At 39.3% G+C, this 14,489-nt stretch overlaps 1 protein-coding gene across 6 annotated transcripts in view; it reads left to right on the top strand.

Annotated features, from left to right (window-relative positions):
* The first annotated feature begins 1,909 nt into the window (after window positions 1-1,909).
* The window catches only part of NPHP1 (nephrocystin 1), an 81,280-nt gene continuing 68,700 nt past the window's right edge, over window positions 1,910-14,489 (top strand). For all 6 annotated transcript variants that reach the window (XM_003309183.4, XM_003949878.6, XM_009443083.5 and 3 more), the window contains exons 1-2: window positions 1,910-2,076; window positions 5,475-5,548. In XM_003309183.4, the coding sequence (XP_003309231.2) occupies window positions 2,008-2,076; window positions 5,475-5,548 (143 nt within the window). In that variant the 5' untranslated portion in view covers window positions 1,910-2,007. The remainder of the gene's footprint in view (window positions 2,077-5,474; window positions 5,549-14,489) is intronic.

The raw sequence follows: 14,489 nt of genomic DNA on the forward strand, positions 1-14,489 counted from the left end.
CATTTCTAACAAGGTCCCAGGTGGTGATGATGCTGATCTAGGAATCGCAAGTAATGAATACTTGTAACCGAAACAATATGGTGCAAAAATGTATAAAGTCAAACATCTTCACACCTGAGGTGAATGAGTAATACACTTTTTTTGCACCTTTCCTTATTGTTCATATATTCACACATATTTAGGGGGGTTTATTAGTTTATTTTTACCAACAGAATTAAACTGTATCCATGATGCTATTAACTTTTCCATTTAAAATGTGGAAATCCCTATAAATAAGTAGATGCAGAATAATTTTTTCTAATTTATTTATAGACTGAGAATTTCATAAGTAATAGCTGTATTTTAGAGCAATTTTTTTCGTTTTGCTCATCTCATCACCTGTAATTATTGATTTAATGATCCACTTAGAAATATTTTATAGCATTTATATTGATTTAATGATCCACTTAGAAATATTTTATAGCATTTTCTCATTTGTTGTAAAGATTTTTAATGGAAATCCTATGTTTGGCTATTTAAGTGAACTAATTATCATGAGCCATAATAGAGAAATTAATTCAAAATAAGACATGAATTACAACAAAACAGACAATACCAAATCTTGCCAAGGACATAAAGAACAAAAACTCATACACTGCTGATAGGGTATAAATTAGTACAACCATTTTGGGAAACCAGGTAGTAGTATCTACTAAAGCTGACGTATAACATGCCTGTGACTCAGCAGTGTTATGTGTTTGCCAGAAGACTCGCACCAGGATGTTCTTAGCAGCGCTATTTATACTAGCCCTAAGCTGGAAACTGCCCACTTACCCAGCAACAGTAGAATCAATGAGTATGTTAGGGTATATCATATGTGAAATATCAGCAATGAGAATGAACAGACTACAGACACACACAGTATAGATGCATCTCACAAATGTGATATTTAAAGGACAGGAGAAGCCACCACACAGTGCATAATTTCATTGTATAGTACAAAAAAAGGCAACACAAGTTTGTGCTCTTATAAGTTAGGATATTGTTCACCTTTGGTGTGTGGTGGAGAAGTGAGAGGGTTGAGAGGTTGGGGGTAGGCAGGGACTAGAAAGACAGGAAGAGTGTGAGTGGGCAGATAATGTTCTGTTTCATAATCTGGGTGCTGTTATGGGGTGGAGGGTTTTCAGAGCTGCACACAAAGTCTGTAGACTTTTCTCTGTATGTATTATACTTGAAGAAAAAAGTACATAAATAATGGTTCATCCTGGCCTGTGGCTGTTCTGAAGAACATTCATTTGTATTAATGGGGTCCATCATTTGGAAGGTGAGCCCCAAGCATCATCATTCTTATTCAAGTTCAATTTTGGTGTAGTGGAGTTTTGGAATTGGATTCATGGGATGCAGTCCCATATGGGGGAAACATGACAACCTTCCTGAGAGTTGATGTAAACTGGGAATCATAATGAGAACTAATAATTTGCTCATAGATTTGCTGTAGAACAATTACCATCCTTACAGAATTCAGAATTGACAACGTGCAATATTAGAATGAAATGAAACTTCAGTAGCCTAAATGGCAAAGAATTAAAAACTGCCTTTTGAAGTGACAGTATGGAACAGAACCATATATTCCATAGGAAAGCTATCCTTGGAGTTAATGAAAGAGTTTAAGATACTAAAATTGTATCTTAACATTAGCTTACAAAATTGGTATCAGAAAGCAAATGCCATAAAACAGGTATCCCAGCAAGAAGGTGGTGTTATTATTGATGTATTGTGGGGAATGTAGTTTCAGACGCCGGGGGACGTTCCCCTATCCTTAGGAATTGCCGAGGAAAAGTGACTCCCCCGGCTGTGACCTGCCTGGTGGCGTGGGATGACCACCGCAAGAGAACATTTTGACCCTTCCCGGGACCGGCCCGGGCGGGGCGGGGCTGGGAGGCGGGCGCACATCGATGGCGTCACCTTCTGGCGCCGCCGGTTGGTTTCCCTGGCAACTGGAGCAATCAGAGCACCGCAGCGAGGGAGATGCTGGCGAGACGACAGCGAGATCCTCTCCAGGCCCTGCGGCGCCGCAATCAGGAGCTGAAGCAACAGGTATGGTCAGGCTGTGCAGAGGGCCCTGGGGCGGGCGACAGGCGGACGCAGCTGCGCGCACTGCGCCTTCCCACCGTGACCCCACCTAATCCTGGGAGCTTGCCCCCAACCTACTTACCTTCCCAGGTTGTAACGCCCCCTTACCCATAACATTCCAGCACCCAACCCCGATTCAAACCCCTCCTGATCCCAACTCAACCCCCAGCCAAAGGCGAAACCTCCCAAAATTCATGACCATCAACTAAGCGCCCCCTCCTCCGACCCTCACTCCCACCTAACGTCTCAACCTCCTACCCTAACAACTCACTAACCCACCTTATCTCCCAATCTAAACTTAGTGGTGTAACCATTTCCAACCCAACTCTGAGCCTAGCTCCTCTCCTCCACTTTCCAAGCCCATTTCCTTTCAGCCTTCCTCAAGTGGAGATTATTATTGCCTCCGTGAACTCAAGCGAAATAGGTGTCAAGGAATAGTCTTAATATGCAAGAACATTAAGATCTGATGAATGAGCAAAGGAGGTGAACGAGAGAGGAAATACAAGTAACTCATAAACATACGAGGAATGTTAACTTCAAAGATACTCAAGTAATTGCAAAGCACATAAGGTATCACAAAAATTTTAAAAATCACAACACTCTGTCTTGAGGAAGGTGTGATGAAGCAGGCACATTCACTGCTCCCGTGTATAAGGTGCTTGTACAGCATTTCAGGAAAGCAGCTTGACAAGGTGTAACATATGTGTATGCACCTAGGCTCAAAAATTACATTTCCAGGGATCTACTATGTGTAATAATTAGAAAGTAGGACAGAGATTGATGTATAAAAGTATTCATCACATTGTTACTTATACACAGAACAGCATAGAAGGGAACAGGCTAATATGGTATTTCTGTGTGACAGGATGCTGATGATTATTATGATTTTCTTTATTCTTTTTCATATTTATAAAAATTTTTAGGCCAGGTGTGGTGGCTCATGCTAGTAGTACCAGCTACTTGGGAGGCTGAGACAGGAGGATCACCTGAGCCCAGGAGTTCGAGACTAGCCTGGGCAACATAACAAGACTTGGTCTCAAAAAAAAAAAAAAACTTTTTAAAAATACACTGAGTTCTCATTAAAAATAAGAAAAAAGTAAATAGCAACCAGTGGGTTTATTTTCTGACATTTTAATTTCACTTTAATTTTTTTCATGTGATCTATTACCAAGTATTTTTCCACTGAGTAAAATTATTTTATAATCTGAGGCCGGTAAGAGATTCACTGATGCTCATATTTTATCCATTTTTGTTCTCTTGTTTAAAGTAAAAAGGATTTGGAAGGTAAATATTTAGGTGACTGTGTATTGGAATCACAGTGGTGCAACAAAAGCTAAATACTCTTCTGGTAGAAATAAAAAATAAAACTTGATGGGGCATTGACTTATGCTGAACTTCGGTGGATCTTAATATGGTTCTGTGTCTTATTTTTAAATTTCAACTTTTATTTTAGATTCAGGGGGTACATGTGCAGGTCTGTCACATGGGAACACTGTGTTATGCTGAGGTTTGGGGTACAGATGAGCCTATCACACAAGCAGTGAGCATAGTACCCAATAGGCAGTCTTTCAGTCTTCATTCCTCTTCCCTCCCCCACCCCACTCCAGCAGTCACCAGTGTCCATTGCTCCCATCTTTATGTCCATGTGTACTCAACGAGTGAGAACATATGGTATTTGGTTTTCTGTTCCTATGCTAATTCACTTAGGACAATGGCCTCCAGCTCCATCCATGTTGCTGCAAAGGACATGATTTCATTCTTTTTTGTGGTTGCATATTTTTCATGGTGTATATGTACCACATTTTCTTTATCCAGTCCACCATTGGTGGGCATCTATGTTGATTCCATGTCTTTGCTATTGTGAATAGTGCTGTAGGGAACATACACATGCATGTGACATTTTGGTAGAATCATTTCTTTTTTGGGGGTATATACACGGAAATGGGATTTCTGGGTCAAATGGTAGTTCTGTTTTACGTTGTTTGGGAAATCTCCAAACTGCTTTCCACAGTGGCTGAACTAATTTTCATGCCCACCAACAGTGTATATGTGTACTCTTTTCTTGTCAGCCTCACCAGAATCTGTCATTTCTTGATTTTTTAATAATAGCCATTTTGACCAGTGTGAGATGGTACCTCATTGTAGTTTTAATTTGCATTTCTCTGATGATTAGTCATGATGAGTTAATTTTAAATTTAGTGGGACATTAGGAGAACCAGGAAAAGTTTTAGAAGGAAACTATAAAAATGATTATTAAAACAAACCATTAGAAAGATTATTCTCCCTGGAGAAATATTGGCTCTGGAGCCTTTTGATACCTTGACTATCTGGAAAGTTTGTTTTGATAGTATTAGCTAATTCTTCCCTGTCTTCACAGAGGACACCTGAAGCTGAATATGGAACAGATTTTCTATTCGGTGTCTGTAGGACAAGTAATCAACAGCCCCTCTGAGTCAGGCCTGTGATGACTGGCTCTATCACTAGGTGTGTGAATTTTGTAAATAACACTCAGATGGATGCCAAATTGCAAGAGTAGAGAAGAAACTAATGGAATTTTCTCTTTTTTCATCCACTTTATCTTCTCTACGTAATCTATAGAAAACAGACCAAAGAAGTATGTGCCTTTTTGGAGAGTATATTGACAAAGTTACATATAGTGTTAGTAAACAAACTACTAAGTCAAGAGAAACAGAGTCATGATACATTCAATACAATGGATACCACTCAGTAATGAGAAGGAATGAACTAATGGTACACACAACAATATGGAAGTATCTCAAAAACATGCTTTGTGGAAAGGTTACAGAAGAGTGCTTACTGTATGAGTCCATTTATATAAAATTTCAAGAACAGGCAAAACTAATTTATGTTGGAAAAATATCAAAACAGGTTTGTCTGTGGAGGAATAAGGAGGGGATTTACTGGCAAGGGCATGAGGGAACTTACTAGGGTGATGGTAGTTTTCTACATCTTGATAAGAATTTTGGTTACACAGATGTATGCATTTGTCGAAACTCAGCAAATATATGCCTCGTATTTGTGCATTTCACTATATACATATTTTACATCAACTATTGAACTTTAGTTAGTGACATCCATAGTCCATTATTTAGGGAGAAATGTATTGATAACTGCAACTTACTTTGAAAGGCATAAGGTGGGTTGATGGATAGATCAAATAAGTGTAGTATAATGTTAATGTTTTTTCTAGGTAGCGGGTATATGGGTTTTCACTGTAAAATTTTTAAAACTTTGTTGTATGTTTAAAAGTGTTCATTATAAAATATTGGATAAAAAAAGAAGTTTTCTTTCCTAAGGCGATATGGTATTTAATAATGTGATATTTTAAATGGTCTCCATAGGTTGATAGTTTGCTTTCTGAGAGCCAACTGAAAGAAGCTCTAGAACCCAATAAAAGACAACATATTTATCAAAGGTAAAGTATGCTAAATTATATAAGCTTTACAGGAACCGCACTTACATTTCAATGCATAGTATTTAAGGCATAGAGATTGGTCCTTTGGAATCAAATGGAAGAATCACATAGTGTTGTAAGTTGAATGTAGAAGAAACCAACCTAAACCTGATGGTTGCGGACTTGCTATTGTGACAGCAACTATAAAAACTGCTTAATGTAAACATAGGTGACGTGGGCAGGATTACCCTAAATCCTTAGCCTATGTAGCCCAGATCCTGCGACCTGGTCAGAAACCTCTGTCTATAAGCAATTAGTACTTCATTGGGATGTCAACTTTAACTCCCATGAGAAGACAACACTGTTTTCTAGGTGGGTGTTTTTTGTTTTGTATTTGTTTTTACTTAAAAAAAAATCCTTGGGAGAGTTTAAATAGACGTGATGAACTACATCAAATTTAGACTATTAATTCATAACATTTGTATTAAGTTTAGGACATCATTAAGATAATCTTTGTTTTTGAGATATTTAAGGATTTTATTACATTCCAAAGAACATGAGATTCATTCTATTAATTTAAGTGAATTGTAATTGTTTGGAGAAGTTTTACTTAAGTCAGGCATTCAGAGTGCTTAAAGGCAAAACAAATGAATTTTGAAATGTCAAATGAATTTAATTTATAATAGTAGGATTGATTAAGCGATTTAGTTCAAGTTGAATTAACAGTAATGAAAGAAAAGCAAAGGTTATTGTTCTTGCTTTACTAGATTTAAAAACAGAGTAAGATTTATAGACTGAATTTGAAGGCCGAGGGAAAACTACGTTTTTAAATTTTATGTTAGTAAACTAAAAATCATAATTATTATTATTTTATTTTTTGAGACTAAATTTCACTCTGTCACCCAGGCTGGAGTGCAGTGGCGCAATCTCGGCTCATTGCAACCTGCACCTCCCAGGTTCAAGCGATTCTTCCGCCTCAGGCTCTTGAGTAGTTGGGATTACAGTCGTGCCCCACCACACCTGGCTGGATTTTGTATTTTGAGTAGAGATGGGTTTCATCACGTTGGCCAGGCTGGTTTTGAACTCCTGACCTCAAGGGATCCCCCAGCCTTGGCCTCCCAAAGTGCTGGGATTATAGGTGTGAGCCACTGTGCCCAGCCTAATAATTGTTATGTTTTATTTTTTTTGAGATAGAGTCTCTCTCTGTCGCCCAGGCTGGAGTGCAGTGGCGTGATCTCGGCTCACTGCAAGCTCCACCTCCCAGGTTCAAGCAATTCTCCTGCCTCAGCCTCCCAAGTAGCTGGGATTACAGGTGTGTGCCACCATGCCTGGCTAATTTTTTGTATTTTTAGTAGAGACGGGGTTTCACCGTGCTAGCCAGGATGGTCTCAATCTCCTGACCTCATGCCCCCTGCTTTGGCCTCCCAAAGTGCTGGGATTATAGGCGTGAGCCACCACGCCCGGCCCCTAATAATTATTTTTAAGCCCAAGTAACCATAGTCTTCTCTGTGCATGAAAAGAAGATTGTTACTGTCATTTAAAAACTCACTTTGACATTTGCATATCTGAAAATGTCATTTAGGTATCATTTTTATCTGCTCAGTGCTCTGAGTCTTTTCAGTTTGAAAACTCATGTCTCATGAGCTCTGGGAGATTTTATTTTACAAAAAGATTATTTCGTTAATTCCATTTGTCTGTTTCTTCCTGAAACACCTTTGAGTCAGGTATTGAATATCCTGGACTGATCCTCTATATCCCATAACTTCCTGTTAATAGTTTCTGTTTCTTTATCTGTTTGTATGGGAGATGTTTTTTTGGGGGGATGTGGGGGGTCTCACTCTGTCGTCCAGGCTGTAATGAAGTGGCACAATCATGGCTCACTGCACCTTCTGCCTCCCAGGCTCAAGGGATGCCCCTCTCCCCCGCCATGAGCTACCATGCTAGCAATTCTCTTGACTTTAACACTTTTCTTTATTACCTATTTCAACAGCCATATTGTTTTATTTCAGCAGTCGTATTGGTTTTTTGTTTTTTTAAGATGGAGTCTCACTCTGTCATGATCTTGGCTCACTGCAACCTCTGCCTCCTGGGTTCAAGCGATTCTCCTGCCTTAGCCTTCTGAGTAGCTGGGATTACAGGCTCACGCCATCACACTCGGCTAATTTTATGTATTTTTAGTAGAGACGGAGTTTCACCATGTTGGCCAGGCTGCTCTCAAACTCCTGACCTCAGGTGATCCACCCATCATGGCCTCCCAAAGTGCTGGGATTACGTGAGCCACCGTGCCTGGCCATCATCAGTCATGTTGTTAATTTACAAGTGTTTTCTCTTGTTCTCGAATTGTTCTTTTTTCATAGCATCATGTTCCTGTTTTCATATTGATTGCCTTCTTACTACTTCCATGACTAGGAGGCTTTTTTTTTTTCCTTAAGTTCTCTTCTGTTCTCTGAATTGTCTTTGCTTTCTCTGGGCTCAGATTCCTTTTAATTAGTTAATTAATTAATTTATATTTGGTTATTCTTAAATTTTATCTTCACGTTGCCGGTTTTCTTTATTAGGTCTGGCTTATCTATTTTTATTGAACAATGAGGGACTAGGTTGATTATTCCAGAGAGCTCTCATGGGCTTTTCTACTGTTAGATAGAGAGGGGTCCTTCCTGCTAGTACCATCCCCTGAATAAGAATGAAATTCTGTATGTTGATAGGGCTTATCAGAGGCTGGGAAGTAGCTTTTAGTCTGAGGAGCCCCCAGTGCCAGAATAGGGCGGGCTCTAACCCTGGTGTATGGGAAACTTCTTTAGCAGTCATGATTCTCTTCAGGTCATTTGTTAATTGTTTTTGTTTGTTTTTTTGTTTTTAGGGAAGAATCCCCTGGTAAGGAGGGAGAGCAGAGAGGGGAAAAGGGAGCTAACTGGCTCAGGTTTTCTGTAAATAGACTTAAAAGAAAGAGCCCCAACTAAATCTAAACGTAATCAGTATCATTACTCTTCCCTTGACTAATATAAAGACCTTAGATTGCTTTAACATTGATTTCCCTCCTCAAAGCTTAGATGTATGCATATGATTTAATTTACACAATATAACACAATAATATTAGATAATGTATAAAGTAAACCCCAGCCACTGTGCATGTCTTTTCATCAGCAGAATTTCATAATGTGTCCCTCTATGATTTAGTTTAGTTAACCTTTGGTCCTTTATGTCTGCTGACTCAAGTCCTGGAGTTTTCGGCCTGGCAGATTATCTCCCTCTTATGCTTGTGTTGCGTCTTCCACCCTTTATAGGAGAACATGCTTCCAGCCTTTTTCCATGGAGCAGAAATTTGTTGAAATCTCTTGCTGGCTAGTTGTCCCTCTTTCCTTCTTTGCAGTGTTCAGAGTTTGTTACCTTTTCAAACGTTTTAATCATTTTTTGTGGGGTTTCAGGAGCCAGTGAAGATGATTGTGTGCTTAGTTTTTATCCTGAACCAGGAGTCTTAAAATATCAACTGTTTGAGGATTTTAATAATTACATAGTTATAAAGGAGGTAATTGTAATAAGTAATTTATTTTCTTGGTACATTATATTAAAATAGTTTTCCACTCTGGGCTTTAAGCGAAATTTCTGAGTCTAAGTTTCAGTAGAGATTTTTTTGGTCAAGTAACATGACACCTGCCAAAATAAGCGGCTTTACTGTCAGTCTCATTTGACAAAAGCCTGCAGCTAGGTTCTCTCAGGGTGGATTCATGGCTTGTGATATCCTCAAAGACCAGCCTTTGATGTCATTCCACTCTGCCATCCTTTGCTTGTTGGTGATGTCTCTCCTCATGGTTACAAAGTCCATACCCTCAGTCTCTCCTCATGGTTACAAAGTCCATACCCTCAGTATCAAAGAGCAGATGTAGGAGAGATTCTTTTCATGCCTGGTAAGGGAGGATAAAATGGGAGGCAATCCCAATATACGTGTTTTATGTCACACTGGCAGCCCTGGGCCCCCTGCTCACCCTGCCTGCAGTGGAGGCTGAGAACATAGGTGCCAGTGGGAAGCTGACAGCCAGCAAAGAGGAAGGGTGGGAAAGGGGCTTTTGGGGAGGTTGCTAGTAGGGTCAGCCCCAGTTTGATGTTTCCCCTTCTCTTTTGCTACCCTTTTGACAAAGGACTTTTGTTCCCTTTAAAACGTTTTTTTATTTATTACTGTTTTTTATTTTTTTCTTTAAGTTCAGGGATACATGTATGGCATTGTGCAGGTTTGTTACATAGGTAAACATGTGCCATACTGGTTTACTGGACAGATCATCCCATCACCTAGGTATTAAGCCCTGCATCCATTAATTATTCTTCCTGATGCTCTCCCTCCTCTAATACCTCCTTCCTACAGGCCCCAGTGTATGTTGTTACCCTCCTTGTGTCCATGTGTTCTCATCATTCAGCTCCCACTTATAAGTGAGAACATGCGGAGTTTGGTTTTCTGTTCCTGCATTAGTTTGCTGAGGATAATGACTTCCAACTGTAACCATGTCCCTCCAAAGGACATGATTTTGTTCCTTTTTATGGCTGCACAGTATTCTATGAGTGAGAACATGCAGTGTTTGGTTTTCTGTCCTTGTGATAATTTGCTCAGAATGATGGTTTCCAGCTTCATCCATGTCCCTTCAAAGGACATGAACTCATCATTTTTTATGGCTGCATAGTATTCCATGGTGTATATGTGCCACATTTTCTTAATCCAGTCTATCATTGTTGGACATTTGGGTTGGTTCCAAGTCTTTGCTATTGTGAATAGTGCCACAATAAACATATGTGTGCATGGGTCTTTATAGCAGCATGATTTATAATCCTTTGGGTATATACCCAGTAATGGGACGGTTGGGTCAAATGGTATTTCTAGTTCTAGATTCCTGAGGAATCGCCACACTGACTTCCACAATGGTTGAACTAGTTTACAGTCCCACCAACAGTGTAAAAGTTTCCTATTTCTCCACATCCTCTCCAGCACTTGTTGTTTCCTGACTTTTTAATGATCGCCATTCTAACTGGTGTGAGATGGTATCTCATTGTGGTTTTGATTTGCATTTCCCTGATGGCCAGTGATGATGAGCATTTTTTCATGTGTTTTTTTGGCTGCATAAATGTCTTCTTTTGAGAAGTGTCTGTTCATATCCTTCGCCCACTTTTTGATGGGGTTGTTTGTTTTTTTCTTGTAAATTTGTTTGAGTTCATTGTAGATTCTGTATATTAGCCCTTTGTCAGATGAGTAGATTGCAACAATTTTCTCCCATTCTGTAGGTTGCCTGTTCACTCTGATGGTAGTTTCTTTTGCTGTGCAGAAGCTCTTTAGTTTAATTAGATCCCATTTGTCAATTTTGGCTTTTGTTGCCATTGCTTTTGGTGTTTTAGACATGAAGTCCTTGCCCATGCCTATGTCCTGAATGGTAATGCCTAGGTTTTCTTCTAGGGTTTTTATGGTTTTAGGTCTAACATTTAAGTCTTTAATCCATCTTGAATTAATTTTTGTATAAGGTGTAAGGAAGGCATCCAGTTTCAACTTTCTACATATGGCTAGCCGGTTTTCCCAGCACCATTTATTAAATAGGGAATCCTTTCCCCATTTCTTGTTTTTGTCAGGTTTGTCAAAGATCAGATAGTTGCAGATATATGGCATTATTTCTGAGGCCTCTGTTCTATTCCATAGGTCTATATCTCTGTTTTGGTACCAGTACCATGCTGTTTTGGTTACTGTAGCCTTGTAGTACAGTTTGAAGTTAGGTAGCGTGATGCCTCCAGCTTTGTTCTTTTGGCTTAGGATTGACTTGGTAATGTGGGCTCTTTTTTGGTTCCATATGAACTTAAAGTAGTTTTTTCCAATTCTGTAAAGAAAGTCATTGGTAGCTTGATGGGGATGGCATTGAATCTATAAATTACCTTGGGCAGTATGGTCATTTTCACGATATTGATACTTCCTACCCATGAGCATGGAATGTTCTTCCATTTGTTTGTATCCTCTTTTATTTCATTGAGCAGTGGTTTGTAGTTCTCCTTGAAGAGGACCTTCATATCCCTTGTAAGTTGGATTCCTAGGTATTTTATTCTCTTTGAAGCAATTGTGAATGGGAGTTCACTCATGATTTGGCTCTCTGTCTGTTATTGGTATATAAGAATGCTTGTGATTTTTGCACATTGACTTTGTATCCTGAGACTTTGCTGAAGTTGCCTATCAGCTTAAGGAGATTATAGGCTGAGACAATGGGGTTTTCTAGATATACAATCATGTCATCTGCAAACAGGGACAATTTGACTTCCTGTTTTCCTAATTGAATACCCTTTATTTCCTTCTCCTGCCTGATTGCCCTGGCCAGAACTTCCAACACTATGTTGAATAGGAGTGGTGAGAGAGGGCATCCCTGTCTTGTGCCAGTTTTCAAAGGGAATGCTTCCAGTTTTTGCCCATTCAGTATGATATTGGCTGTGGGTTTGTCTTAGATAGCTGTTATTATTTTGAGATACGTCCCATCAATACCTAATTTCTTGAGAGTTTTTAGCATGAAGGGTTGTTAAATTTTGTCAAAGGCCTTTTCTGCATCTATTGAGATAATCATGTGGTTTTTGTCGTTGGTTCTGTTTATATGCTGGATTATGTTTATTGACTTGCGTATGTTGAACCAGCCTTGCATCCCAGGGATGAAGCCCACTTGATCATGGTGGATAGGCTTTTTGATGTGCTGCTGGATTCGGTTTGCCAGTATTTTATTGAGGATTTTTGCATCGAGGTTCATCAGGGATACTGGTCTAAAATTCTCTTTTTTTGTTGTGTCTCTGCCAGGCTTTGGTATCAGGATGATGCTGGCCTCATAAAATGAGTTAGGGAGGATTCCCTCTTTTTCTATTGATTGGAATAGTTTCAGAAGGAATGGTACCAGCTCCTCCTTGTACCTCTGGTAGAATTTGGCTGTGAATCCATCTGGTCCTGGACTTTTTTTGGTTGGTAAGCTATTAATTATTGCCTCAATTTCAGAGCCTGTTATTGGTCTATTCAGAGATTCAGCTTCTTCCTGGTTTAGTCTTGGGAGGGTGTATTTGTCGAGGAATTTATCCATTTCTTCTAGATTTTCTAGTTTATTTGCATAGAGGTGTTTATAGTATTCTCTGATGGTAGTTTGTATTTCTGTGGGATCGGTGGTGATATCCCCTTTATCATTTTTTATTGCGTCTATTTGATTTTTCTCTCTTTTCTTCTTTATTAGTCTTGCTAGTGGTTTATCAATTTTGTTGATCTTTTCAAAAAACCAGCTCCTGGATTCACTAATTTTTTGAAGGGTTTTTTTGTCTCTATCTCCTTCAGTTCTGCTCTGATCTTAGTTATTTCTTGCCTTCTGCTAGCTTTTGAATGTGTTTCCTCTTGGTTCTCCAGTTCTTTTAATTGTGATATTAGGGTGTCAATTTTATTTCTTTCCTGCTTTCTCTTGTGGGCATTTAGTGCTATAAATTTCCTTCTACACACAGCTTTAAATGTGTCCCAGTGATTCTGGTATGTTGTGTCTTTGTTCTCGTTGGTTTCAAAGAACATCTTTATTTCTGCCTTCATTTCGTTACGTATTCAGTAGTCATTCCGGAGCAGGTTGTTCAGTTTCCATGTGGTTTAGTGGTTTTGAGTGAGTTTCTTAATCCTGAGTTCTAGTTTGATTGCACTGTGGTCTGAGAGACAGTTTGTTATAATTTCTGTTCTTTTACATTTGCTGAGGAGTGCTTTACTTCCAACTATGTGGTCAATTTTGGAATAGGTGTGGTGTGGTGCTGAGAAGAATGTATATTCTGTTGATTTGGGTTGGAGAGTTCTGTAGATGTCTATTAGGTCCGCTTGGTGCAGAGCTGAGTTCAATTCCTGGATATCCTCATTAACTTTCTGTCCCGTCGATCTGTCTAATGTTGACAGTGGGGTGTTAAAGTCTCCCATTATTATTGTGTGGGAGTCTAAGTCTCTTTCTAGGTCTCTAAGGACTTGCTTTATGAATCTGGGTTCTCCTGTATTGGGTGCATATATATTTAGGATAGTTACCTCTTCTTGTTGAATTGATCCCTTTACCATTATGTAATGGCCTTCTTTGTCTCTTTTGATCTTTGTTGGTTTAAAGTCTGTTTTATCAGAGACTAGGATTGCAACCCCTGCCTTTTTTTTGTTTTCCATTTGCTTGGTAGATCTTCCTCCATCCCTTTATTTTGAGCCTATGTGTGTCTCTGTACATGAGATGGGTTTCCTGAATACAACACACTGATGGGCCTTGACTCTTTATCCAATTTTCCAATCTGTGTCTTTTAATTGGAGCATTTAGCCCATTTACATTTAAGGTTAATATTGTCATGTGTGAATTTGATCCTGTCATTATGATGTTAGCTGGTTATTTTGCTCATTAGTTGATGCAGTTTCTTCCTAGCCTCGATGGTCTTTACAATCTGGCATGTTTTTGCAGTGGCTGGTACCAGTTGTTCCTTTCCATGTTTAGTGCTTCCTTCAGGAGCTCTTTTAGGGCAGGCCTGGTGGTGACAAAATCTCTCAGCATCTGCTTGTCTGTAAAGGATTTTATTTCTCCTTCACGTATGAAGCTTATTTTGGCTGGATATGAAATTTGGGGTTGAAAATTCTTTTCTTTAAGAATGTTGAATATTGGCCGCCATTCTCTTCTGGCTTGTAGAGTTTCTGCTGAGAGGTCAGCTGTTAGTCTGATGGGCTTCCCTTTGTGGGTAACCTGAGCTTTCTCTCTGGCTGCCCTTAACATTTTTTCCTTCATTTCAACTTTCGTGAATCTGACAATTATGTGTCTTGGAGTTGCTCTTCTCGAGGAGTATCTTTGTGGCGTTTTCTGTATTTCCTGAATTTGAATGTTGGCCTGCCTTGCTAGATTGGGGAAGTTCTCCTGGATAATATCTTGCAGAGTGTTTTCCAACTTGGTTCAATTCTCCCCGTCACTTTCAGGTACACCAGTCAGAT

This window comes from Pan troglodytes, chromosome 12 (assembly GCF_028858775.2).
Source record: "Pan troglodytes isolate AG18354 chromosome 12, NHGRI_mPanTro3-v2.0_pri, whole genome shotgun sequence".
In the NCBI taxonomy this organism is placed as follows: domain Eukaryota; kingdom Metazoa; phylum Chordata; class Mammalia; order Primates; family Hominidae; genus Pan; species Pan troglodytes.